The following is a 27455-nucleotide window of genomic DNA, read 5'->3' as shown; positions in this document are numbered from 1 at the left end:
TTGCCAACTATTTCACTACGGGAAGAGATCGAGCATTAATAAAATACTTAGAAATCAATCTACCGACATTTCGTAAAATTTGCCTGTAATATCTTCATCAATTAGCCAATGACTTCATCGTAATATATTCGAACATATATTTCTACTTCCTCTATTCATATGTGTGTATATAAATGAACGATACAATTATTTTCCTCATCGAGCCATCATCAATCCCCTCATAACTACTCAACAACAACAACAACAGCATCATCGTAATAAGTATTTTTGAGTAAAAACAAAATGCGCACCGGGACGTAATGAGAATCACCCAGGAAGTCGGCCCGAAAATCTACCAGAAAATATCGTGAAAAAAAACAAAAAACAAAACAAAACCATTATTTGTTTGCTCCTTGTCTATGGATGCCGACAACTAGAGCCGACCGAAAACTATAGTGTGGTGTGTCATCTAATGCTCTTCAAAAGAGGATCAATTACAAGATAGTTCGAACGTACCGGGAGGTGAAACTTACCCAAGCTGTCATAATGCCGATCCATGCATTGTATTCCTACGCTGGAAGTTTGTACCGTTATTATCTTAATAACAGCGGTAAGTTTGTTTTGTTATCGAAAATTTGAAAGATTTTAACATACAGGGGGGTGATTCCTTAATTTTCCTCGCTGCATTTTACTGGCGAACTGTTGATCCTAGAGAAGCGTAACTCTAATTAGGAAAAATACCCAAATAACGAATAGAACTCAGATAAGTCAGTCATTGATGTTGCAAGGGGTTGTGTAGTTATAAAATAAAAATAAATAAATAAAACTTTTTATACAAATACGAGGCCACAACAGGCAAAATGCCCAACGAAGTTTCTAGAAAAAGATGTCCATAAAATGGATGTCGTATATTTTTAAAATACAGCAACCCCCAATTAAAAGTGCAATTATGTAAACTAAAACTGGTGTTCCCTTGTCAAAGCGATGTATGGTCCATTATCTCATGGTTCATCCTATTCATCTCGTTGAAAAATTTTGAATTCTTCTGCCATATTCCCCCGACACCTGCATGCTACCAATATAAACCTTACTGCATACTCCAGTCCAAGACGAACTAAGACTCGGAAAAGCGGAAGAATGACTTTAGGAGAACGCGAAGAGACCTTTTCGAAAATGAAACCGACCGAGTATTCTACGCTTTTTTGACCACCGCGAACAGTGTTCAGGAAACCTAAGCCACTTGTCAATGGGAATTCCCAAATCGGTGACCCCTAGTTGCGTTTGGTGATGAAAACACCCTGTGCTCAAAAATCCAATTAGGAAGTTGTTGCCTATCTCTTCTGAGGGAAACATAAAATTCCACGTTGCAAAGTGCAATATTCATAGGCATATTTGAAAAGATGAGAAAAATAGCATAAAAACGACAGAAAAAAAGCGTTGCCATTAGTTTTTCCTTTTATGCTGTTCATTTCTTAACTTCTTCTACACACACACACACACACAATTTTTGAATTAAAATATTTCCGCAAATATTGCCCTTGACAACATGGACCTTTTGCTGGGCAACCTCAGGAGAGACAGGAAAATTATTTTCCAATGGGTTTTTAAAAGGCAGGGTGTCCGCGTATGTTAAAAAGTTAATTTTTATATATTTTGACAACTATACAACTCCTTTCGGCATGAATGACTTATCTGAGGTCTACATGCTATTTGTATAATTTTCCTAACTGGAAGCATGCCTCTAGGATCAACGATTCCAGTAAGATGCGGCAAGAGGAATTATGGAATCAACCTGTAAATATTTATTGACAAAGTCATGGATGTAAATTCTGTATTTTCAAAGCGGGAAGTATTCGTTTTATAAGTGGAAAGTTATTATTGTATAAGTGATGATATTTTATCTTGTGGCCATGGCCCCCCCACATCCTGGAGCAGGGCCCCCAGGCTAGGATCTTTTGCGGGGCTCCAGAACAGACTTTCATGGGCCCTTTACGATGAATTTATGCGTGAAAAAAAAAATGATGAGATCGTCCTGGGCACCAGGGCTAGAGCCCTGTTAGCCCCACCCTTGTGGGGGCCATGTTTGTGACGCATCATATTTGTTCAATGTTGAAATATTTATTTCATGTTGGTTATATAAATTTAATTGCAGCGGATACTTTCTTTATTATGCTACATATTATTTGTTACCATTGCAAATTGTTTTTATTAAAGTGAGTATGATCCAAACTAAAGTGCAAATAGAACTCCCCATAGACATTCATGGATGCATTCCTGCATTCCATTGCATTCCATTGTTTCCTGCCTGCTATAATGCTCACTTTGCAAATGACATATGCTCAAAGTGGAATCAGCATAATCTTAATCGGTACAATCTGATGCAAGGTTTCTAGCACACACGAAGTGGTTCAATTGAGTAGTGCGTTGCTCGCGAGCAACAGGGTCAACGATTTCCAGTACTATCGTCAGGGCTATAATTTCTATGATTCTGCATATTTCACTACGAGATAGAGCTTGTTTTCATGGTTTTTAGTCCTTTCAGGGGCATATTTTCATATTTCTCTAGGATTATTTTGTGTACTCTCTCTACAGCATTTTCAATTAATTGTTTTCACTGTAACCATGCTCTTACTGAGACAGACTGAGGCGGTGTGCACACTGGGAATTGATATAATGAGCGATAAAATCTGCAACTCGACACGGATTGGCTAAAAAAACCTGAGATTCGGGTTTTTAACCAATCCATATTGAATTGCAAGTTGATTATATCGGCCCAGTGTGCGCGCGGCCTTTTAAAAGATTGAGATAACGGTGGGGGGGGGGGGATCTTGATAGTCAGGACATTTGTGTTCACCATAGTGACATTATCGATTCCTTCTCCCGTTATTTCAAGCTGGAGATTCCGTTCAAGTATAGATCCATTATTTGTCTTGGCTTCAATGTTGTATGGTGGTTCCTCAAGGCCACACCCAATGGCCTGTGACCCAGTCACATATTGTCCAATTCTTGACTCAACCTGGGGTTATATGGCCCCCCTAACGGCCCTGAAGGGCTCCCTTCTAAGGGAGACACGGGTGAAAATTAGGTGAAGGGGGCCATGAAAAGTAGTTAGGGGTGCTACAAAGAGCTGAGAAAAAAATCAGCTGTGAAGAAATAAAATTTTCAAATGACGGTGTGGGAAAAATGTAACTTTCAGAATCCAACAGGGAGTCTCATAGAACTTGGACTATGTCAATGCATGGGGCCCATCCGCGTATGACCCGTGGGGCCCTCATGATCACAGAAGGTCTACACAATGATATATGGTATGGCGCTATGATCTTCGCAAGCATGAAAATATATTAACTGCTACTTCTGCTATATGTATGGAGTCCCAGAATATCACTTTGCCCTGGGACTTCTGATATCGAGACGGCTTTGAATATACTTTCAATCCCCCCCCCCCCCCCTCAAGAAAGGACCTCACTGAAGTCCAGGGTAGACACACGTCGGGGGTGATATATCGGGGGGGGGGAGCGATTTATTGTCTAGGTCCGTTATCTTACGAAACAGATCAATTTTCACCATTTAAATTCCTGGACAGGATGATCGTCCCAGCCCCCTTCCCCCTTGGTACCGTTTCTAACCCAGGAATGCAGATCAACCTTATTTGTGAAATTTTTCTTCGTTATGAATTAGTTTTTGACTAAATTCAATTCAATAAGTAAAAAAAATCTCGTTCATGTATTTGGGGTGGGGGGGGGACTGGATACCACAGGGGACCACGAGAAGAAAATATGGTTCAAAGGGTGCCACGTGAGTTGATAAAGGTTAAGAACCTCTGCTCTAACCTTCTCAGTAAGAGTGTGACTGTAAATTGATTCCTGGAAGCGATTCATCATCCAATCGCTTCCGGGCAGGTTACGTTAAATTAAAACACAAAAAGCATCAATACTTTCATATTCTTCACTGTTTTCGGACAAGGCCATACATAAGCGGATACAGGCTCTTCGGAACGGGGGCTTTGTTGTTCACCTCGCCCTTCCGTGTATGCTAATAATACAAATCTTTAGTGAACGAACTGTATTCGCCGAAGAGGTCCTAGCCGGTGAAGGGAGGGGGTACCTTGGAGTTCGCACACAGGTGCCCCTGTTTTAAATTACGAAATGTCGCTAAGCGGCCAACATTAAAACATACTAACCGGTATTTTGGCTCTTAAAATTTACACCCGTGTGAAGGACAAATAATAGTATCGCGTAAAACATTTTTTTTTGTTTCATGCTGCATACCGGGTTGAAATCAATATCTAACTTCACTTAAAAAAGTATAGCAGATAGTTTAGTTTGAATTTGATAGGTGGCAGCACATGCTCCATATTTTCATGATGGATATTTTTTCAGATATTTTTGTGAAGAAGAGAAAAATATCCAAAAATATTTTCTACAATTTCAGAATCAACCGCTGAATTTTTCGCTCTCTTCCAGATGCTTCACATCCAGTATTAAAAGGCCATATAGGGAGTCAGGTCATTCAAGTATTACGTCATCATCGATGGGGGGGGGGGGTTCCGATTTGCTGACTTTTGATGACGAGGGGGAAGGGGGGGGGGGCTTGGATAATGCTTACGTCATCGACTACCCTTTATGGAAATATGAGTTAGGATTCAGAGGGGCAGAGCTGATGACGAAATTTTGCTGACAAGAGGGGGGGGGGTGTCAGCGTTTTGCCGACTTTTGCTGAGAAGGGGGGAAGGGGGTCAAAAATGGCTAAAAATTTGCTTACGTATACTTGAACGGCACCATACTACTTTAATTTTTTGCGTTTTTATGAAAACTAAGAAATATTTTCTCCCGTGAAATACCATCAGGAGCAACAAATTTGACTGAAGGTGAATTTTTCCGATTTACGGAACAGCTTAGTTTCAGTATACAGTGTGTTCTGTAAGTGCTAATGTGGCCTTTGTCTCATAAACCGTCACTGGTAGAGGTATAGTTTCAATTTCAAAAGTGTTCAAAAGGCGTTCAAAAACTACCCGGTGCCAGCTTTCAGAATGAAAATACAGTGTGCCACAAAATAGAAAAGAAAATCTAAATTTTTATACGGTCCTCCTGGCCTCCAACTTCTAATTAGAAAGTTGTTTCCCTGTCTCTCCTGAGGATAACCAAAAAAAAAAAGTATCCAAGTTCCCAAGTGCAATATTCGCTGAAATATTCCAATTTAAAAATCTGAGCAACGCTGTCAAAGGACAGCATAAATGAGGGAAATGAGCGTTGTCCGTTAGTTTATTGTTTTTGCTGTTCGTCTCCGATTTTTGAATTCAATTATCTTAGCGAATGTTGCACTTGAAAACTTGGAATATTTTTCTGTTGGCCTCGGGAGATACAAGGCAGCAACTACTTGATTGGAAATTAGAACGCAAAGGGGACCGTTTAAAAAACTGAGATTTCTTGTTTTGTGAAATGCATACTATATTTTCATTCTCAAAATTAGTGCAAGGTAATTTTTGAACGGCTTTTGATCATTTTTTAAACTGAAAATATCTTTTACGACGGACGGTTGAGGAGATAAAGGCCATATTAGCACTTACAAATACAACGCCACAACAGGCAAATTGCCCAACGATGTGGCTGACTTAAGAACATTATGGATCCCCGAGAAATTTTTTGGAGGCCCTACCTACTACTGCTACACCACATCCCCCCCCCAACGAATCGGTACATGCGGTAATGTGCGTGTACGTGTAGTGAAACCTGACGTGAAGTTTTTTGTTTCTCTGTAATGCTTGTTATGTGTAGTGCTGCCATCTGTTTTTCTAACTATGAGTGAAGTGTTATGATTGAATGATTTATCGTTGTAGGACTGTTGCTCTCTGTGGGAGATCGGCTCGCATTTGCGCCTTGAAGTTGGGAACCACAGAAAACCAACTTCAGCCGACCACCACTGTGGGGTTCGAACCCGGATCCTCGCATCGCGAGTCCGTCACTATAACCACTCGACCACCACAGCGGCCCTGTTTAAGGGCTCGTACCGAGCTGCTAAAAATAGTTAACTGAAGAATTACAGTTTAAGCAACATCGTTTTTTTAACAGCATAGATTCCATTAATATTCTTCATTCTCGAATTATTTTACTGAGATTAATGTTAACAGAAATAAAGAGAGAGAGAAAAGGTAAATGTGTTTTCGATCTTTTTTTGTGCTTTATAAGGAACTCGCCAATTTGGCGAGGAAAGAAATTAATTTGGCACCTGCCGTCTTACAACATCACATCGAGCTTTCGCCAGGGATCTCCGACCACTTCGCGAATTGGCCGGCTAAAGTCCGAATCATTCCTGAAAATCGGGCTTTGACCACACTCGTCCAATTCGAGAAGTGGCCACACTTCGGTCATTGGCAGTAACTTGTATATACCAGTTTTTAGATCATAAAAAATCCTAGCCCTAATGAATGTCTATACTTGAAATATTCATTGTGGTATGTAAATTTATTGACTTTCTCTTTTGTTCTTTTTGATGCGGTCGTCATGAACAGATCCTCGGGTCCTGTCATGGCCAATGGTGGACAACGATTTACTGAACTTTTTGATAATCTTCTGCTATGCCTTTTTTGTCATTTACCTCGGTCCGAAGATCATGAAGAACCGGGAACCCTTCGACCTAAGGAGAATATTGGTCCCTTATAACGTGGCCCTGGTCTTAGTGAATTTCTACATATTCTTGCAAGTGAGCACATTTCATAGTTATTTTTTGTATATAAAAATCGATCCAGTGATTGGCTTGGAACTACAGGGTGATTATAATAAAAGTTCCCGTACTCCGAATACAATCAAATTTTCAGGATGTCTTGACGAGACAATGGGAGGAGAGATTAATGCAGTAAAAAAAATAGTTAAATTTTGACCACCAGGTGAATAAGTGGAATTTTTTATAGACTTCTTTTTTTCATGGACCATATAGCGGCGTATGTACCAATTTTCAATGGAATACGTCGAACAGAACGGGCGCTACCTACGTCTGAGTAGTTTCAGTATACAGACACTGCTCGAACCTATGCAGCGCCCGTCAGTATACTGGCACTGCTCAGACTCAGGCCTATATAGCGCCCGTTCTGGAGGACGTATTCCATTGAAAATTGGTACATACTCTATATTGTCCATAAAAAAAAAGGAAAATATCCAATAAAAAAATGCCACTTATTCACCTGGTGGTGAAAATTTGAACAATTTTTTTTTATTGCACGAATCTCTCTTCCCATATTCTCGTTAAGATATCCCGGAAATTTGACTATGTTCGGATGAGTAGTTTTTGAGGAAAAACAAACGTACGGGAACTCTAATTTTATAATCACCCTGTATATTGACTGTGTGTGTGTGTGTGTGTGTGTGGCATCAAGATGCCACTATTCACCAGCTATTAATGACGCATCTTTCTCTTTGTCATTGCAAAAAGTACGTGAAGATAAGATGGTTCGGACCTCCTGATGTCGGGTGCGTTCCATTGCGAGTATCGAAAAGCCCTGAATCATTTAGAGTAAGAAATCGTTTATTTATAATATGTTGAAAATATAAATTTCGAAAATAAAGAAAACTATTTATATGCAAACACATACCCGCGGGTCTGAAACCTTCTTATTTGTTTGCAGTTGGCGGAAATCACGTGGTGGTTCTACTTGACGAAATATGTTGAGCTCTCGGATACTGTGAGTTGCTAATAAGTATTTTCTATTACGACTTTGATGTGGAAATTAGGTGAATAATTCTAAACTAAATAATTTGGATTCGTTCTTATTGGGAACGTAATCTGAGCATATTCATGAAACATTCACTGCCAGAAATTCACCGAAAGGTAAAAAAAAACCCATCCAAGAAAAAATTCACCGATGAATATAGTTCACCGCCAGGCAAATTCACTGATAAATATTATTTTCTCAGGCAAATTCACTGACAAATATTACTTTACGCAGGTAAATTCGCTGACAAATATTATTCTCTGCAGAAAAAATCATCGAAAGGAAAATTCACCGACAGAAAAATTCGATAAACATTAAAAAATAAACATTGCATGACAGGAAAATTAATCGAAGGGAAAATTCACAGATAAGTATAATTCACTGTTTGATGGATATAAGTGGATAAAAATATAATTAACTACTATATTTAACAGTGAATTTTCCTTCTGATTAATTTTTCCCTCAGTTAATTATATTTATTAGTGAATCTTCCAGTCAGTTAATCGTATTTGTCAGTGAATTTTCCATTTGATGAATTTTTTTGTCATTTATCAGAGAATTTTCCATTCGATGAATTTTCTTGTCATTTATCAGAGAATTTTCCATTCGATGAATTTTCTTGTCATTTATCAGAGAATTTTCCATTTGATGAATTTTCTTGTCATTTATCAGGGAATTTTCCATTCGATGAATTTTCTTGCCATTTATCAGAGAATTTTCCATTCGATGAATTTTCTTGCCATTTATCAGAGAATTTTCCATTCGATGAATTTTCTTGCCATTTATCAGAGAATTTTCCATTCGATGAATTTTCTTGTCATTTATCAGAGAATTTTCCATTCGATGAATTTTCTAGTTATTTATCAGTGAATTTGCCTGCCAATGGATATATATCCTTCGCTGAATTTTCCAGTTGGTGAATTATATTTATCAACGAACTTTTAACGGATGGAAAATTCACTGACAAATATAACTAACTGACTAGAAGATTCACGGATAAATATAGTTAACTGAGGGGAAAATTCACTGATAAATATAATTCAGTGACAGTCTAATCCACAGGTAAACAATTCACCCACAGGAAAAAACAATTCCCTGATTAACTATTCATCAACATGACAATTCACTGACAGGAAATTCATCGAAGGTTAAACTCATCGGAGGGAATGTTCACTGATGAATGATTACTAGACGAGAAAAATTAATCGATATTAATAATGGAGAACCAGACACAGCCCGCTTCACTTTTCTGTGCTATCTAAGCACAACTCCGGAGAATGGGTGAGCCTGGACGATCAAAGAGCTGACAAAAATCTCTCGTGGGAATCTCTCTACGCCACCACAAACAAACTAACTATTCGGCCATCCCGAAATCCAATCTCCCCAGTCTTGTATTAAAACGCATACGTTAACGTCTAATCATGCCAAGATATTGCAATTCCGAACGCGCTAAAATGTAGAATCGTCATCTTTAGCAAATCCTCATGCTCCATGGAGCGAATCGGAAAGTACCCGTGTCAGCGTTCGAAATCATTGGTGGTCCGCTGGTCTGAGACCAGTGATTAAAACAGTCGTCTACCGAGAAAAAAAATTGTGGTGGTTCCACAGGACTAGTAAAAACGACTCAGTTTGACACTTGAAAAAGTCCCATTTTTTGCTGAATCTGCTAAAAAAAAAAAGCATGTGCAATTGTGCATTCATGTGAAGATATTTTGTTTCAGTTGTTTCGTAATCAATGTTGCCTTTTGCACCCTAGCCAAAAAATTATTCAGTATATTATACTTTCTTAGCAGTAAATATCTTTTGCAAAATGTTTTCTGAAAATGCAATTTATAAAGGAATGCCTCTTCAAACCTTCACACTTGTTTATCGATAAAGCCACAGAATCAACAGTTGGCGCTTTCATGAAGTTTGACTGAAGTTCTAATTGTTTTTTTATGGCTTATTGCAACCCTTGGTGGTATATCACTGTTGTAAACGACAATATTTTCAGAAAAAATTGATTATTATTATTATTCAGAAGGGATTTTTCGATTTTTCGTACAGCGGACCAGTAAGTTCTCGTATATTCACTGGTCCGTGGGACAAGTGACTTATATTTTTAAATTCTAACGCTGCATGTGGAATTAAAAGCTCTTCCAAATTAATAATCTCTTGTAATTGAATCATGTTCAACGCCAGTGTCGATGTTTCTTGAATGTCTTGGTGTTCGTTGCAGATATTCTTTGTGCTGCGCAAGAAAGATAATCAATTGTCGAAGCTGCATCTCATTCACCACACATCAGTACCTCTTATTGTATGGGCGTTGCTTCGGTTCGAACCCGGTAAGTCATTTAGAACAGTGTTTCTTAACTTTTTTAAGCTCGTGGCCCCCTTTATTTACCATATTTTATTCTCGTGCCCCCCCCCCCTCCCCATCCTATACAGGGCCCCTTACGCTCATCCAAGAGCGAGACCCTTTCTATTTATCGAATTTAGTCTAATCAAGACTGAATTTATTATGAACAAAAATTTTGTAAATGAGATCAATCTCTGGACTCCTGGCTAGGCACGGATCCAAAAGGCGCGTGATCATCCCTCCCAAGAGCAAGATTATATGGTAAAAATATGTCTGCTTAAAATACGGAACAATCTAACAAATCTACTCAATAAATTGACCCTCCCATCACATCAATCTGAGTCCGCGCCCACCCTGGACTATAGAATTCACAGTGAGTTTCCTAGTTGTGGATGTTTTATGCATGACCATTTCCATATCATGGGTCACGAGGCAAAACAATATTCTGGGTTCCCCCATACATAGCTAGAAGTAACAGCTTGCATTTGAAAATCATAGCACTAGATCTAATGCCCACGTGGACCCAGGTTCTACGGACGGCTCTGATGGATTCTGAAAGTAGTAGTGTTTTTTTACACCACGTTTCACACTTGAAAGCTTTATTTCTTCAGATCTCTCTGTGGCTCCCTTCACCTTTTGTCGTGGCTCCCCTTTCTGCTGATTTTCACCCGGTGGCCCCCCCATCAGAATATCCAAAGGACCGCAAGGGGGATGGGCATATGGGCCCCCAGGTTGAGAGCCACTGATTTAGAACAAAACAATCACCATTGTACGCCATTTTATGAAATCAACTGGATTTTATAGGCTGAGAACTAGCTTTGTCAAATGTTAAATCAATGCGTAACGAAATATGAGTAAGAAACAAAAAGCAAAAAAAAATTCCAGTTTCAATTTATTCATTAAATTTCATGACCAATTTGCATTCCTAAAAGCTGAAAACGCGACCGACTGCCGTCTTGGTGAAGTGTATTACAGAAACCCACGTAAGAGATGATTTCGTCACCATTAACTGAACGGACCTGTTGTTACTGCGGCTCGTTATCCACTGCCCTCGGGGCAAGAGCTCTTGTCCTAAATTTCGCCCATTGGGTAATTTATTATACAACGAATGTGCGTTTGAAGCTCTCGTGTTGTTTTTTTACCCTCCCGTCTCTCGGGACGAATCGTTTCGATATAGTGACCTTCGTGTCCCGTACAGCGACCAATTGGTCATTGAATTATTACTTTTTTAATTTGGTTTGCTGATGCAGAAAATGGGTAATATTTGCTACAGTGTACATGAAATGTTTGAATGGATAATATGTCGCCATATCCGACATTGCGGACGACATGAATATTACGTCACTAAATCCGACATTACGGATAGCATGACGTAATTGAAACGGACCGTTACGTATAACATGAATAATTCGTAAAATTGAAAGTACGAACATATTATCCGATTAGGATGTTCATTCTTCGCTATCCCTACGAAGGATTTCAATAGATGACTGATATGCGAAGATGAATTTAGGAAAGAGATAAAATTCAACTATAGCCTATACCCTTGTGGGTAACCGAACCCACGTCCTCTCACTTGTCGGGTTAGCGCCCTAGACCACCTGAATGCATAGGCCACGATTCCCAATCTTTCCTTAGAGCCCGTGTGCGCTGAACGGAACCGTTCATTAGATTTGACCGTCCATGAACGGTCCCGTTCAGCACATACGATCTCAAAGGGAAGATCGAGATGCGTTTCCTTTGTAGTCTAGTGGTCTACCCGGCAAGATAGAGGCCGTGGGTTCGATTCCCCCGCATGGGCAATTGAGTTTTCTCTCTTTCCTAAGTTTATCTTCGCATCAGCCAGCTACTGAAAACCTTCCTAACATACTTCGTAATATGCAACATTATTTTATACCAACGTGTTTGCTATTTATTTCTCCAAGACGTATACGAGAATCTTTTGTTGTCCATGGCATCTATGAGAATTTCCCACGACATTGTTGGATTTTTTTGTGTAGCACATTGTTGAGAATATTTTTTGCTTGGAAAATTGGTTGAAAATCTCCCTTTCCGATAACATTCTTCAAAATTTCTGTTGTTTACGGCATTCTTGAGTATTTCTTTTGGGACTTTAATGTGTTAATTTTTTCTTTGGAATTTTTTTAAATGGAAAAATCTTCGTTTTTTCCAGAACATTTTTCAAAATCGATGTTTTTAGGACATTGTTGTCCTAAGAACATTGCGAGACAGTTGGATTTTCTCAAGGAAGAAGGGGGGGGGGGGAAGGGGGCCCATCATTTCTTTTTCTTCCGAAGGGGGAATTTTCGTGTTTTTACTGCAAAATATTACTGTAATCTCTGGCTTGAGGTGGGGGAGTGATCGATCCCCCCAAAACTCATCCCTTGCCTACGCCAATGAGTGAAAATTTGTATTGTTCGACATTGTTGAAAATCCCTGTAGGTTTGGACAATGGTGCGAATCTCTGCAGGAGTAGACAATGGTGTGAATCTCTGCAGGTTTGAACAATGGTGCGAATCCCCTTTGCGTAAAGACGGTATTTAAAAGGTTTATAACAAAAAATTTCCATATGTATAAAACTTAACAAATGCAAACAATAATCTTATTAGTTGCATTTGCTCGAATGTAATCGATATGCATATTGGCTGCATTTTTTAAGTTTTAGTAAATAACTTTTACAGTGTTATACCGACCTAAGACATGGTTGAAAATCGCTGTTTATGAGGACATTGCTTAAGAAATGCTAATGAGGGTAATCGGGAATCAAGGCCATAGAAAGTTGCTCCAGACCAACTTAAACAGAATTGCAGCATGGGCAAATGAATGGAGCATGACGTTTAGCGTTGATAAGTGCATGGTCACTCATTTTGGTTCGAACAACCCACGGTTCTCTTACGAGTTGAATGGTGTCACTATCCCGGATGCAACTAGGGTCGCCGATTTTGGAATTCTCATTGACGAGCGGCTTAGGTTTTCTGAACATTGTTCAGCGGTGGTCAAAAAATCGAATAGAATGCTTGGCCTCATTTTCAGAAAGGTCTCTTCGCGTTCTCCTAAAGTCATTCTTCCGCTTTTTCGATGCTTAGTTCGTCCTGGACTGGAGTATGCTGTAAGGTTTTGGAGACCGTACCTACAGAGGGACACAGACTTGGTTGAAGGGGTGCAGAGAAGAGCTACGCGTGTCCTTATTGGCACACGGGGCTCGAGTTATGAAGAGAGACTTCATGTTTTGAATATGTTTACATTGGATGAATGCAGGCGTCGAGGAGATATGATCGAAGTGTCCAAAATTTTCAATGGGATGGATAGGATGGACCATGACCTTTTAGTACACCGCCAATCGGCTGCTTTTACAAGTGGACACCAGTACCGATTGATGAGGGACAATGCAAGGTTATGGTGTCGCAGGGAATTTTCTCTAATAGGGTTGCTAATAAATGGAATAGCTTACCCCCGGAGGTAGTAAATTCTAACACAATCGGCACGTTTAAAAAGAAATACGATAAACATGTTGGGGTAAATCGAGTAGCTATCCATACTTAGAATTAGACAACCATAAGTTTTCTTTATGGGCATTGTATAATATTTTATCATGTATATATATTGTTTATAATGTTTCTAATTACATTTTTAATTGGGTTGCTTTATTTTTGAAATATATGACATCCATATTTATTATGGGCATCTTTTTTTCGCCACCTCGTTGGGCATTTTGCCTGTTGTGGCGTTGTATTTGTATTTGTATAAATTGTTGAGAATCCGTGCTGTTTATGGTATTGTTAAGAATCTATGTTCAAAAATTGTTTAGAATCTCTAATGCTCAAGAAATTGTTGAGAATCTATAATGTTCAAGATATTTTTGAGAATCTCTGTTGTTCAAAATATTGCTAAGAATCTCTGTTATTTGCCGCCTGGCTGTTGAGTGGTTAGGGAGCTAGTTAGCTTCTGCCTATGCAGATCTGTTCAAAATATTGCAGAGAATCTCTGTCCAAAGAATTGTTGAGAATTTCTGTCCAAGAAATCATTGAGAATCTCTGTCCAAGGAATTGTTGATAATTTCTGTTCAGAATATTGTAGAGAATCTCTGTCCAAGAAATTGTTGAGAATCTCTGTAGTTCAAAATATTGTTGATAATCTTTGTTGTTCAAAGTATTGTTGAGTATCTGTCCGAGAAATTGTTGAGAATCTCTGTGTTCGTTACGTTATCATTGAGAATATTTTGCCAATAAGCATTATTGAAAATCTATGTTTGCGAAGACATATTCTTCAGAATCATTATTTATTTATTTACAGCAATATACTTAGACTTACTACGCATTTACGTCATCTAAATGATGCTTAAACTAATTTTTAATTAGACACACTTGAAGAAAAGACGAGCTGAAAAGCTTGAAGGCTTTTACTGTTACGTGTTTTAGAAAGAAAATATTTTTTTCGTGAAAGTAGCATTGAGAAAAGACAGATCAGGAAGCATAGTGACCATATCACTGTACTTTTACGGGACATTCCTATAATTTCCCTTAATTTCGGCCCTCCCAATTTTTTTTAAGACACGGTAATGATTCAGCGTGGGTAGAAATAGACCAAATAAGTTATGATCATTAATTAAAATAGATTATTTGAAAACTTTGTAGCCTTATCATTACACAATATAATCAAATGAAAAATTTACCTCGACGTCGTTATTGATGGAAAGAAATACTGAGACGTAAGTCGGGGGTATCACACTGTACTTATTTCATCGTTACTAGAATGTACAACGTGTATCAAATAGTAATAGTTTCTCACTTTATTTTGCAGGTGGTTACAACACGTTCTTCCCTCAAGCAAACGCTTTCGTTCATTGCGTCATGTATGCGTACTATGCATTGTCTGCGTTCGGAGATGATATCAGGGAGTACCTGTGGTTCAAGAAGTACGTCACCATGACACAAATGGTAAGTGGCAGTGACTCTCTCGGATCAGTTTAAAACCTTTTGCTAATGCCATTCGAAATAAATGACCCGTTGATTTCTCATTTATAATTTCGTTCAAAATTTCCTGCACATGCGTATCTGTTTTTTGTTGAAATGCAAAAGGTCGTTCCAAGGATAATTTTGATGATTTTTTTACTTAATTATATATGAAATAATTCCAATTAGGTAATTACTCTTCTTTATGGGCTGATACAGTGGAACCTTTCTATAAAGGACACTCATAGGACTAAAATGTTCGTCATCTAGCCGGGAGTCCGTTAACAAATAGCTAAATACCTTGAAACCTTGCTCCATGGGCTTCAAAGTGTCCGTCAGCTGGAAGTGTCCGCTAAAGGCGAGCGACCGTTGTGTGAGGTTTCATATGGACTGCAATAGGTTATTTTCTAGACATCGGTTGAGGGAATCGTGATTTTTTTTTCTCAATTTTAATGAATTTGGTCTCCTTGGATCAGTGCTTTTTCGGGTACCCTATATTCAGTTTGGCCGCGTTATATACGAACATTCTCTTACTTTTAACATGGATGAAATTAATCATTTAACAGCCATTAATAAGGATTTTCTAAAGTTACAGTTTACGATTCTGTACAATGACCCAAATTGTGACTGAAATTTATTCATGATATGTGAATCGTTGTATCGTAGTGATATAGTGTGTCCTAAAAATGAATGCGCAGCTAGACAGTGAGGGTAAAAAACGTTTAAAGGTAAAAATGCACGATGTTTCGATTGAGAAGCTAGTAATTGCTCAGCCGTCTTGGAAAACAAAAACAAAAAAAAGAAAGTTATAAATTATTCTGATAGATGACGCTTAAGGAACTAAACTACAGCTTTGAATAAGTCTATCAGTGAAAGTTAAACTATTTCTTCAATGAAAATTTATTGACTCCTTAATACTGAAGCCAGGGCCGGCAATAAAGTTCGGTGCAAAGGAGGCATCTGTCTGCGCGACAAATCTAAATCTCAGGAGCGGACAAAAATACCATTACAAAGTCATTGAGTTTTACAGTGATGGCGGGGAGGGTGGAAGAATTGTGTTTGCCCCCCCCCCCCACCAACTAAAATCATAGTCACAGCCCTGGCTGAAGCAACAGTGCATTTCAATTGCTAACTACTGTTTTTTTTTGTTATTCACTTTTGAAGTTGTGTAACTGTTTTTGGGACACCCTGTACATACAGCAGCCAACTTCAACAGGGTGTTTTCAATCTTTCTCGACTCGTGGGCACCACATCTGCTAGTAATCAGAAGAGCAGCCCTTACGGCAACTCTAATATTGATACATCCCCAAAATCCTTGCATACTATTTCTATGGAGTCTTTCAATTGACTGACCAAATTGGAATTTTTCACGATGCCCGCGTGTCAATTTACGCTGTTGTTTTTAGAATTACAAAATAAAATCCCGATTCATAAGGTTCTTTACTGCAATTCACAGTGATATCTTGGTAGTTGGACCGATGTGGGCTCCGATTTCTTCTATTGGGACATTCTGAAATTATTTCTTTGAGTAATTTTTTAGTGATTCTGAAATCGTTTCCTTCCTTCAGTTGTTTTCAGAATTTCTTGTGGATTCCATAATTTCGTGAATCTTTTTTTTTTAAATGCTGACCTTTCCCTCCTGAAATGTATGAATTCAGGAGCCTCATAAAGGATTCTAGATTTCCTTAACTTGTTAAGATATCCCTCGTTAAATACAAAATTCACAGCGGTAAGCCAAGGCCACACACGTGTCGAAGCTGGCCCAATATTTATTCTCAAATATTTGCTTTCCCCCGATACAAAGAAGATGCAGCGGCATAAGCTGGCTACACACTGGCCCAGATTGGCCCAATATTTTTGGGGGTTATTTGCCTAGAGCAACAGAACCGGTTTTTCCAGAACACTCTTTGTGTTGTGACTGTTGGCGTTCTTCGGCCTAGAAGAATTGGAAGATGGGAAGGAAGGCTATACTCTTTGAGGGTACTCGACCAGCCTTCCAGCCTCCATCATTTGACGATCATTGCCAATGGTGGAGTAGCCACACTTACTTGCCCATGGAATATATTGGGCCAGCCTTGACACGAGTGTGGCCATGGCTTTACTGATGAATCAAGAAATCATCCCATAGAGTTCTAAATATCGAATTGTAATTCGCGGTGTCCTGCTTTATCGAGATAAGTATTTAATCCAATCGTCTTTCAATTTTTTTTAGCAATTTCCTAAAAATGTTCACTGGGCCTCGTTAAAACGCTCTAAAGGCCACTCGTTCCCCGCGAGTCATGCATTGAAGCACCCTGAATAAATACCTCGTAAGTACTAAATTAAGCTCAGAGCACTCTTGGGGACGTTGCCGAGTCAACTCGATGCTAGCGGGCACCCGATTGAAGATTTATCACTTGTATCCTCATACATATGCGATTCTTTTGTCTGATTGGTAACTATGATATCCGTAATTTTCAGATCCAGTTCATCTTCGTGCTGAGCTACTTCATAACGAGACCACTAAGCGGCTGTCGGATCTCTGCCATGTCGTTTGGATTCAACGTGGTTATCGGTGGATTTTTCTTCATACTTTTCTGCAATTTCTATTACCATGCCTACATGAAACAGGAAGACGTTTACGCCCTCAAAGAGAAAGCCGAGCCATACGTTGCCAATGGAAATAGTATCAAAAACGGCAAGAAGCATCACTGAAAGAGAGCGTAAAAAAAATTCTAAAGTTCTATGTATTTTCTATATAAAAAAAAATGACGGACTGAACACGTGTCGTAACAATTATTTGTACACGTTAATAAAAGTCCAATATTTTACACAACATGCGTCTTGCTATTATTATTATTTTGTGAAGATCTAGAGAATTATCAGTCGTCATCAAACACACAACAGGAAAATATCAGGTTTTCCTTAATAAGCAAGCACATTAATGAGATGATAATATTTTCGGTGATCAGACGAGGAAAAAAAACATGTACACCGTTCATGTTAACTAATTAGTGATATATCCATGGGTTCATAAACGCCAACAGAGTGCAGGTTTAGGTTAAGTAACTTTTTACGAACGCGGGAACGCTCGCGTACGTAAAGTAGTATCCGTAAGTGGCACATACGGGTGAACTTTATACATTTCTAGAAATCGGGGGCTATTGCCCGATATTCCCGGGCATGTACTTTTTCAATAACATGCCCAACTCGGACGCATAAAAAAAATAGAAATTAAGCACTTTTTTCTTTGTTCAATTTTTTTCATTGACGATGATGAGTATCCCAACACACAAGCATGAAGTTCCGCAGAAAATACTTTCTTTGGCAGCCATGAATGTGGTGTATTGGGAGGCAGCCCCAATATTTAGTCCATGTATTTTGATGTACGGGGTGTTTCAAAAAGAATCATCCAATTTGAAATGCGTATATTGCGAAAAATATTGAACATAAACAATTTAAGATTGATTTTATATTACAGGGCTAACCATAAAGTTTTTCTACAAACCAAATTAAAGGTGCTCAATATGTTCACCTTGTGATGCATGGCATATATATACGGTAGTCAAATCCGTCCCAAACTTTTGCGAGCATGTTTGCATCCACTGCTGCGGTTATGCGTATCTTCAGTTTGGCTAATGTAGCTGGAAGGGGAGGCACATAAACGTAGTCTTTTATAAACCCCTACAAGAAGAAATCACACACTGTGAGGTCCGGCGATCTTGGAGGCCAGTCATGTTTAGCTGAATATTCAGTTCCCGTACACCCGACCCATCGTTCAAGAATGCGATTGTTCATAAGTTCTCGAACGTTCACGCTCCAGTGTGGTGGTGCCCCGTCCTGCTGGAAAATGAAGTCATTCGAATCGATTTCTAACCGTGGGGAAAACCAATCTTGACAAACACTGAAGTGGCAGCCGAAGGAAGAGCGTTAGCGCTACCTGTCGGCAACTGCGTGAAACTCGAGATTTTCCCCCTTTCTACCTATTCATCGTTCGATCAAAACGGATTAAAAGCTGAGATGAATAGTTATGATTTATTTTATTGGATGATTCTTTTTGACACACCCTGTATTTTCCCGGTCCTAATATTTAGCAGCCCGATATACTGCACCTGGGCTCAAAATGGAATTCTATACTTATACACAAATTTGGCTCTTCATGAAAATTTGGCTCTTCATGAAAATTTGGCTCTTCATGAAAATTTGGCTCTTCATTTGGCTCTCTTTGGAAATGGAGAGAGAGAAACCTTACTTCTAGTTATGGCATATATTTATATAGCTAAAAGTATATCCTGATGGCAATCAAGAGGAAGAAAAGATACTTCTTAGTTTGCCTAAATATATGTAAAAATTTGTTTTTGAAAATATTTATTATATATATATGGCCTTATTGTGCAGTATATAAAGTGTACGAAAAGGGTAAACATTCTGCTATTGACTCTAGAAAATTAAAAACAAAATATTCGTACTCATTTCTCTTCTCCAGAAAAATATCTTACATAAACTCTTCCTGCCACCTATCGACTAAAAATTAAACTATCTATTATCACATCAATGAGAAACTTTGCCTGGTTTTAATTTATACACAAAAATTGCCACGTTTTTAAGACAAATAAATTCAATTGGTCGACGCGTTTCGGCTCTTCAATGGAGAGCCGTCATCAGGACCTCGTGGTCAGAATTCACACGAATGAGTCGTGGAGGAGACTTTCAACACAGTTTGCAACAGATGGCTCCCCAATTCGCATCCAAAGACCACTCGGACGCAGCAAATACAAAGGCGAACTCTTCGGACGACTCATTCGTGTGAATTCTGACCACGAGGTCCTGATGACGGCTCTCCATTGAAGAGCCGAAACGCGTCGACCATTCGACCAATTGAATTTATTTTTCTTAAAAACGTGGCAATTTTTGTATAAATTAAACTATCTATAATGATTTTTAATTGAAGTTGTTGGTTCTTGAAGCAAACGTGTGGTAGGACATATTGTGGCAGACAACTGGGGGTGCAACTACGAAGGGTGCAATTTTTTTTTATTTCTTGTAAATGGCAGCAGGAGTTTTAGTGTGGCAATGATATTCTCAACTATTTTTCACTAGAGAGAAAGCTCAACGCAGGAAACAACTCAACTGCTGCCACCTATCAAATAAAAACAAAACTGTCTGTTGTAACACCTCTTATTGGAAGTGGCATTTATTATCACACACTGCCGGTGTGTAACATGAAAATTAACAACGTGGCATGATGCCATATATATATTGTTTATTTTCACACTACATACTTAAGCGTAAATTTTATGCCCCGGAATATCGGCTAATACATTTTCAGTGTTTACAAGAACTGATATATTTTGTGGTAAACTTGAAAACATATAAGGTTCTTTGGCATCTAAAATCAGCAGTATCGCTCTCTGCATAAAAATAAATAATATATTATATAATTATATATTCTGTTCGTATTTATGCTTCATATCGGTTTGGAACCAGCATCTAAAATTATAACAGATAGTTTTGTTTTCGTTTGATAGGTGTCAAATTGGAGTCATACCTCTACGACGGACGGTTGACGAGATAAAGGCCGTGCTAGCACTTACAGGAAACCCTGTATAAGGTGGCGATAAATAATAAATAGTCCCGTGTTACGATACAAGGGTAGCTTCAGCTTTGTTTCTGCACTGCATCAACTTCCATTCGATTTCACTCTTGTGTTTTCATTATTGACACCGCTATACAATACATTTTTTTTTCCAGATAAATAGAAATTTCAAAAGCATTCTTCTTCCCCCTGCAATAATGCAACTCCTCCAACCGCGTGGAAACAAATTTAAGACTTTAACGATACATATTTCGCGGACTGGCAGGAAATTCCCACGAACCATCACCAGGCCACGGACTGTAGTGGTTAAAGAACGCTGATCATGAGTACTGTTGGAGAAATCTGTGTTTTGTTTAAGATATTGTTAGAAATTTGTATTGTCTATGATATTGTTAGAAATTTGTATTGCCTATGATATTGTTAGAAATTTGTATTGTCTATGATATTGTTAGAAATTTGTATTGTCTATGATATTGTTAGAAATTTGTATTGTCTATGATATTGTTAGAAATCTGTATTATTTAGGATGCTATTAAATATGTATTGTTAAATATATTGTTAGAATATTGGTGAGAAAAATCGGTATTTTGTTTGGGATATTATTAGACATGCGTTGTTAAATCTATGATTAGAAATCTGTATTGTTTAGGATATTGGTGGATATGTTTTGTTAAGGATAGTGTTAGATATTTGTTGCTGAGGATATAGAGAGTTAGATATTTATTATTGTTAGAAATCAGAGATGTTTAGAACATTCTTAGAAATTGGTGTTGTCTGGGTATTTTAAGAGAAATTGGTGTTTTTACAGGATACTGTTAAACGTTGTTTAGGTTATTGTTAGAAATCTATATTGTCAAGATATTGTTAGAAATCTCTATTGCCAAGATATTGTTACGAACCTGATTAATTTTTTGATATTCTCAGGAATCCGTGCTATCTAGGATGCTGGCGGAAATCTTATTTTTCGGATTATTCTAAGGCAGTGGTTCTCAAATGGGGAAGCCTTGACCCTCTCAAGGGACTACGATCTATTAACTGGGAGGGAAGGTCCACTGCCCAATCTCGTGGAATTATAAAATAAATTAATGCTAAGTTGAAAAAAATAAACACAAATAATCAACAAACCCAAAAAATCCAATTATAAATTCATGATTGAGGTTCAAGTTTTCTTCGTGTAATTATTGTTATTGAACAGGGTATTTATGTGTGTTATACGTACATACAAATATTGACATTATCTAAATTAATATTTTAGTTATATTCGCGAAACAAGACTCTTTAGATAGATTCAAGTAATTAATCATTATCTTTGGAAATGTACTGTCGAAGCGCTGTCTGAATCTGCCATTATCTTTAGTGCCCTAGACCCCTAAATAGAATTTTATAATGCTTTGTTATCCATATCAATGAGTTATTTCCTGTATCTTTGAGACTAAATTGGAATTTTTTAAGGTATTTAGGCTCTGTGGATCGGGTTGGTTGATTAATGGTACGAGTGATATCAGCCATTCAGTTATACCAATTGATATGGGAATAAGATTCAGTACTTTTAGAAGTTACTTTCGCTGTACACTATCCGGCTCTTGCGTGGGTATTCATATTAAGATACTCTGATAACTGACAAACTATTGCACGAATATATAAATAACATCCCTTCTTTTCAGACAAAAAACGTCTGTTGTTTTTGAACAAATTTTAAAATTAAATGCAATTTTTATTTGGCCGTAAAAAAACGGCTAAAAGTGGGAGTCCAGGACAGACACAACGATTTCCTGGGGGCGAGGGGTCCATGACTAAAAGTATTTGGGAACAACTGTCCTAAAAAGAATATGTACTGTATAGGATGTTAAAGAAATCTGTGATATCTCGGATATCGTTGAACACATTACATCGGTTACTTTTAGAAATCTCTATTGTCAAGAAATTATTGGATTTCTAATATTATGGACTTCTAATTTTTTTTGGATATTCTTAATATTACTAATAGCTGGGATATCGTTAGAAATCTGTGTTGTCTAGGATATTGTTAAAAATGTGCATTGTATAGGATATTATAAGATATACATCGTTTAGTTTGTTGTTGAAAAGAAATACGTGATAATTTGGATATTGTTAGAAACCAGTTAGGAGTTGATTTAGGATTGTTAGGTTAACGAGTTATGTTTAGGATATTCTCGAAATATCATGCAGAAATATTGTTTTTTTAAAAAATCAAAATGAGTGTTGAAGCAGATTTGTCAAATTCGTGGCACGAAAAACTAATGAAAATACAGATAACAAAACAAGTGTTCAGAACAGTCATACAGTTATGTTAAAATTCTCTATATTGCTTTCTGTTCCTTTGAGTATGGTTTCTCAATTAAAAAACACACCAACACACTGACTGGTATTGTGTGAATGATTGACATCACATAAATTAACCAGTAACTGAATTATCCTGGGATTTAGGGAACGAAGACTACTCCATCACATGCCAGGTTATCAAAATATAACAACGATTGGTCAAAGCCGTCTGGTTCACTGAGAGAAGTGACGGCTGTCGGCGTTTCACGTTGGTGACGCGTGAACACTTTCATCTGGATTGCATTTTTGAATGTGCGAGTTTGTATAATGGCTCGTAGATTGTTTTAGAGAGATTCAAGTTGTATCCGATGTTTATTCAAGAAAATACAGTGATGTAATGAAGAGATACAGCATAAAGCTTCCAAAATACAGTAGAGCGGTTTCACAAGAGGTATATTTTTGAATACGTATGAAACGAATGAATATTAAACATGTGAATTTGAACTTCCAAAATATGCTGTTTTATTAGTTGATCGATCGTTAACTGTCCGATCGAATTCATTGAATACTTGATTCTTGTGCATGAAAATTTTATAAATTGTAATGTGTTATTTTAAATCTGTGGTTTGAAAATGATTTTGTTGCAAAGCATTCACGGACTTTTAAAATAATTTTTATTGAATTTTTTAACACGTCAAAGAAAATATTTATCGGCCGAAGTTTTTATTGATAAGATTGATAGTAGTTTTTTTCCCTGGTTTATATCTTCCGTTGATTTCTCTCCAATTTTTTGTAAATTTACTTTCAGCAGAACTGAGTAATTTTTCCGTAAATTCCAATTTTGATTGACTGAATACTGATCGGAATAGAATAAAATTAGACTCATCCCTCACGTCCGATAGATCGCTGTATTAAGTATTCATTTAGCACGTTATCAAAGTCGTCGCGTTTTTCAAAAGTGCTCATTCGTTATTCACGAGCCTAATGCGAATTCACTGAGGATCGATGCATCACTATCGGGTTCTTCCTAGCCTAAACCTGTCTGGCAATCGGAATAGTGTGGACTATATAACCGGACGAGTCCAAGCAAAAAAACCAGATGTGTCCATTGACGAGTAGTTTCGTGGACGAATCTTTAATCCAGTATCAAACTTTCAAGATGTGTAAAAATTGCATATTTTTTGTATTCACATGATTACGATCAATAACTAACTCTGCTGCTACCTATGGGGGAAAACAAGGGCAATGGACATGGGATTACGAGCTCCGTCGGGGGGTGGCCGCACGATCAACTACTTAGAAGTAAGCATATTTAAATTCGACAGATGTTATACGCTCCAGAATCGCTGCAGAGAAACTGCACGCACTACTAAATTGTTTAATGCTGTAATATTATGCTTGATCAATAAAATTACATCGAATTGAACGAATGCTTAATTTTAAATCAGAATTCGCACCTTACAGTGCTGGGGGGGGGGGGAAGACATAGCTAAAAAATGTTCACATGCTAGGCCGGGCATGTAACTTGTAAAATATTGATTCGCGCATCTATCATTTCATGCCCGAAAAATATCACTGCAATTCAAAAATTGCAAAAAATGTTTAATTGCAAAAAATAACATTTCTCTTTAAATCGGAATTTTGAAACAAATGTGAAGACAAAAAAATTAATGTGCTCACATAATTAAAAGTCTAAATTTAGTGAATGCGCTAATTGTGACTTTATAGATGAATCATAGCCGATTTACGGAGCGGAACCGGATAGGCGCTGCCTTTAGATAGGGTGGCCAAATCATGTGACTGAGAAACCGGGACATCTTGAAAAAAAAAAACCCCATTTTCAGAAGGAATTACGCAAGTGCCGAATTTTAAGGCAATAGATAATATATCTAATAATATAATATATCTAAAAATGGTTTTGGGTAAGCGCCTATGTGTGTAATTTTACAACCTACGTTAAATTGCACGCTATCCCTGAACCATAGGGGCGCGATGTACAAACACACTTTTTTATACCTATATAAATACAAAGGCTGCACAACAGGCAAAATGCCTGATTTATAATTTATATCAAGCATAGAAATTTTACCAGATGAAAACCCATTGTAACAAAAGCACAATATAGTAGTATTTCCCGTAGAGTAAATCCTACAAATGGTGAACATTGACATTAATTTCCTAACATTGGCTGGAACAATAATTGCATGCGGCTAATATCACAAAATCTCGCCCTTTTTATTGTTGTCACATTGGGTCTTTTCAAGGGGAGTGCTAGAATATAGTAAACATTGACAATAACATTGACACTAAAAGCCTGGCCATTCTACTGTTTAGTTCAGTGTTCAACTATTCTCTCATTGTAGACCATTGAAATTAAGTCATGATATTCTCGAACCGGCGTAAATGGGAGAAATTAATTGGAGAACCGGTGAAAAAAAAAAAATTGGAGGGAAACTTCCTAAGGGGCCGTTCAAGTGTTACGTCGTCATTGATGGGGGGGGGGGGGTGTTTCCGATTTGCTGACTTTTGATGGGGAGGGGGGTTTGCATAATGCTTACGTCATCAACCACCCTTTATGAAAATATGAAATAATTTTAATGGCATCTTACTCGGTACGCCAAAAATGAGAAAAACCTTTCGATAGTTTGTGAGCACTTGAAGTAACATTCCCCCCCCCCCCCCATTGATAAGTGCCCTACAGAGCCACTTCAATGATCTGTAAATGTTTCGCTGATCTGAGTGATCTGGAAATGTGTTCGGGCCGCTCAAGTGCTCATGGAACTGTGCCACGCATCACTCAAGTGATCCGTAATTATACGCCGCGGATCACTTAAATGATCTGAGCATGTGCCGCGAGTAACTTGAGTGATGTGGGACCGCTTAAGTGCTCTAAAACTATGCCACATGTCTCTCAAGAGATCTCTAAATGTGTCACGGGACACTTAAGCGATATGTAAATGTGCCGCTTAGTTGGTTTTTACAAAATTAAGTTTGAGGAAGGCGGGCCGCATCAGATAATTCCCAGGGCCATATTCGGTCCGCGGGCCTTTATGAGATTTATCATTATATGGCTCGAAATGAATTTATTAAAGATAAATTTGTACTTTATAGAATTCAAATAGCATTGAAATTAACAAATTGATTATAATAACGTATGAAGGCATTTTCTTCCGAAATTTCAACCCCCTCCCCCCCTCGTATACGTCTGATTTCACCAATATACGTTAGGATTCAGAGGGGCAGAGCAGATGCCTAACCTCATGACTTATATCTGATACTTTTTACTTATAAATACAAGAAACCGCGTTAATTAGGACTCCTGCTGTCACCTATTGAATCAATAATCCCGTTACAAATATCAAAATAAAGTGGTTTTTAACCGATGTGCATAATACAAATGAACTACGTGTGGTAGGAATCTGAAACCCACAACTAACTTTATTCAAAATGTTATAACCGATAGTTCAGTTTTTCCTTGATAGATGGCATACAAGGCATGATTTGATAGATTTTTTTCTTTCATATGACGGCGTCGAGCATGTGGCTGAAAAAAAATACATGCTTGGTCTATAGATTTGTTCAGCCCTGGGGCTTTCTAAATTTTCCTTTGATGAGACCATTTACCATTTTTCATCCTTTTCCCTTCAAATTATGAAAGAACACCCTGGTAATCATCATAAAATGTTCAGCAGGACAACATCGATGATTATCCCTTTGGCTGGATCTTCAGAACATATTCAGAACATTTGTTCGAAATGTAAGTCATGTTTGACGCATTCTTTTTTTTTTTTTTGTTGTTTCCAAGGAAATCCCGATACTGAAGCGACTTGAACGTCAACACACCCTGCTCAACACGGCAGTCGATCCAGCGAATCCCGAGTGGCATGAGATGACACTGAGGACGAGGAAGAGTATGGAGAGTTTCAGTGGCAGCGAATCTCGAAGTTCGTCGTCCACGAATTCAGTCGTCAGTTCATCTGAGAGGTCCACGAGCAACCACAACACTCCAGAGACTACGGAAATTCAATCGGCCAACAGCAACTTACCAGTACCAGCTGGTGCTGCGATGGTCATAACAGACACGGACCTAGCTTCGTCTTGGCTTTACAAGAGACGTAAAGGAATGTTCGAGACGGAACACGAAGGAGGTAAGCGTTACACTAGACAATATATATATGTATTAAAAAATTTTCTACGTCCTAAATGTAATTCGATGTGCTGAACGCGAATCTGACCATGAGAAAAAGTTGGATTGACTCCGGTTTTTTTTAGTTGCACATTTATTACATATATACATGATGTAGTAGAATACAAATATGTTGAAATACAATGGGAAACATTACACATGGTAATATCTCCGATAAAAAGCTGACGGAACTTGTCATGGGGATATTCGTGTTCAGCACGTCAAAATCATTCGGCATTGTGCACATTTTCATGTCGGGGACGCAATTCCATTGTTGTCCAGCGCCATCTAAACCTATGGGGTGAATTAAGATAGTGTTCTCCGTCGCTAGAACTAGTTCATTAATTGTACAGACCGGTGGAAATGGGAGAATTTGCGGACCGGCAAAGAAACCAAGAAACAAACAAGAGTAATAACTTTGCAGACCAGCAAGAAAT

General features: G+C 38.0%; 2 protein-coding genes across 2 annotated transcripts in view; both read left to right on the top strand.

The window, feature by feature from the left end:
• Window positions 1-195: 195 nt before the first annotated feature.
• On the top strand, window positions 196-17789 carry LOC149083633 (very long chain fatty acid elongase 1-like). Its single transcript, XM_089234117.1, has 7 exons — window positions 196-589; window positions 6488-6678; window positions 7405-7485; window positions 7598-7654; window positions 9903-10008; window positions 14823-14959; window positions 17435-17789. Exons 1-7 carry the CDS (start codon window positions 526-528, stop codon window positions 17666-17668), a joined length of 870 nt encoding a protein of 289 aa, XP_089090243.1. The 5' UTR covers window positions 196-525; the 3' UTR covers window positions 17669-17789.
• Window positions 17790-23084: 5295 nt separating this feature from the next.
• The window catches only part of LOC149083632 (uncharacterized), a 29939-nt gene continuing 25568 nt past the window's right edge, over window positions 23085-27455 (top strand). The window contains exons 1-2 of the mRNA XM_089234116.1: window positions 23085-23283; window positions 26638-26980. Of these exons, the coding sequence (XP_089090242.1) occupies window positions 23230-23283; window positions 26638-26980 (397 nt within the window). The 5' untranslated portion in view covers window positions 23085-23229. The remainder of the gene's footprint in view (window positions 23284-26637; window positions 26981-27455) is intronic.

Source organism: Pholcus phalangioides, unplaced genomic scaffold, assembly GCF_987345545.1.
Source record: "Pholcus phalangioides strain wild (caught in Gottingen) unplaced genomic scaffold, Ppha-v1.0 ptg000008l_1, whole genome shotgun sequence".
NCBI classification, from domain to species: domain Eukaryota; kingdom Metazoa; phylum Arthropoda; class Arachnida; order Araneae; family Pholcidae; genus Pholcus; species Pholcus phalangioides.
The sequence above is the reverse complement of the archived record's forward strand: the minus strand, read 5'-3'. Positions and strand labels throughout refer to the sequence as shown.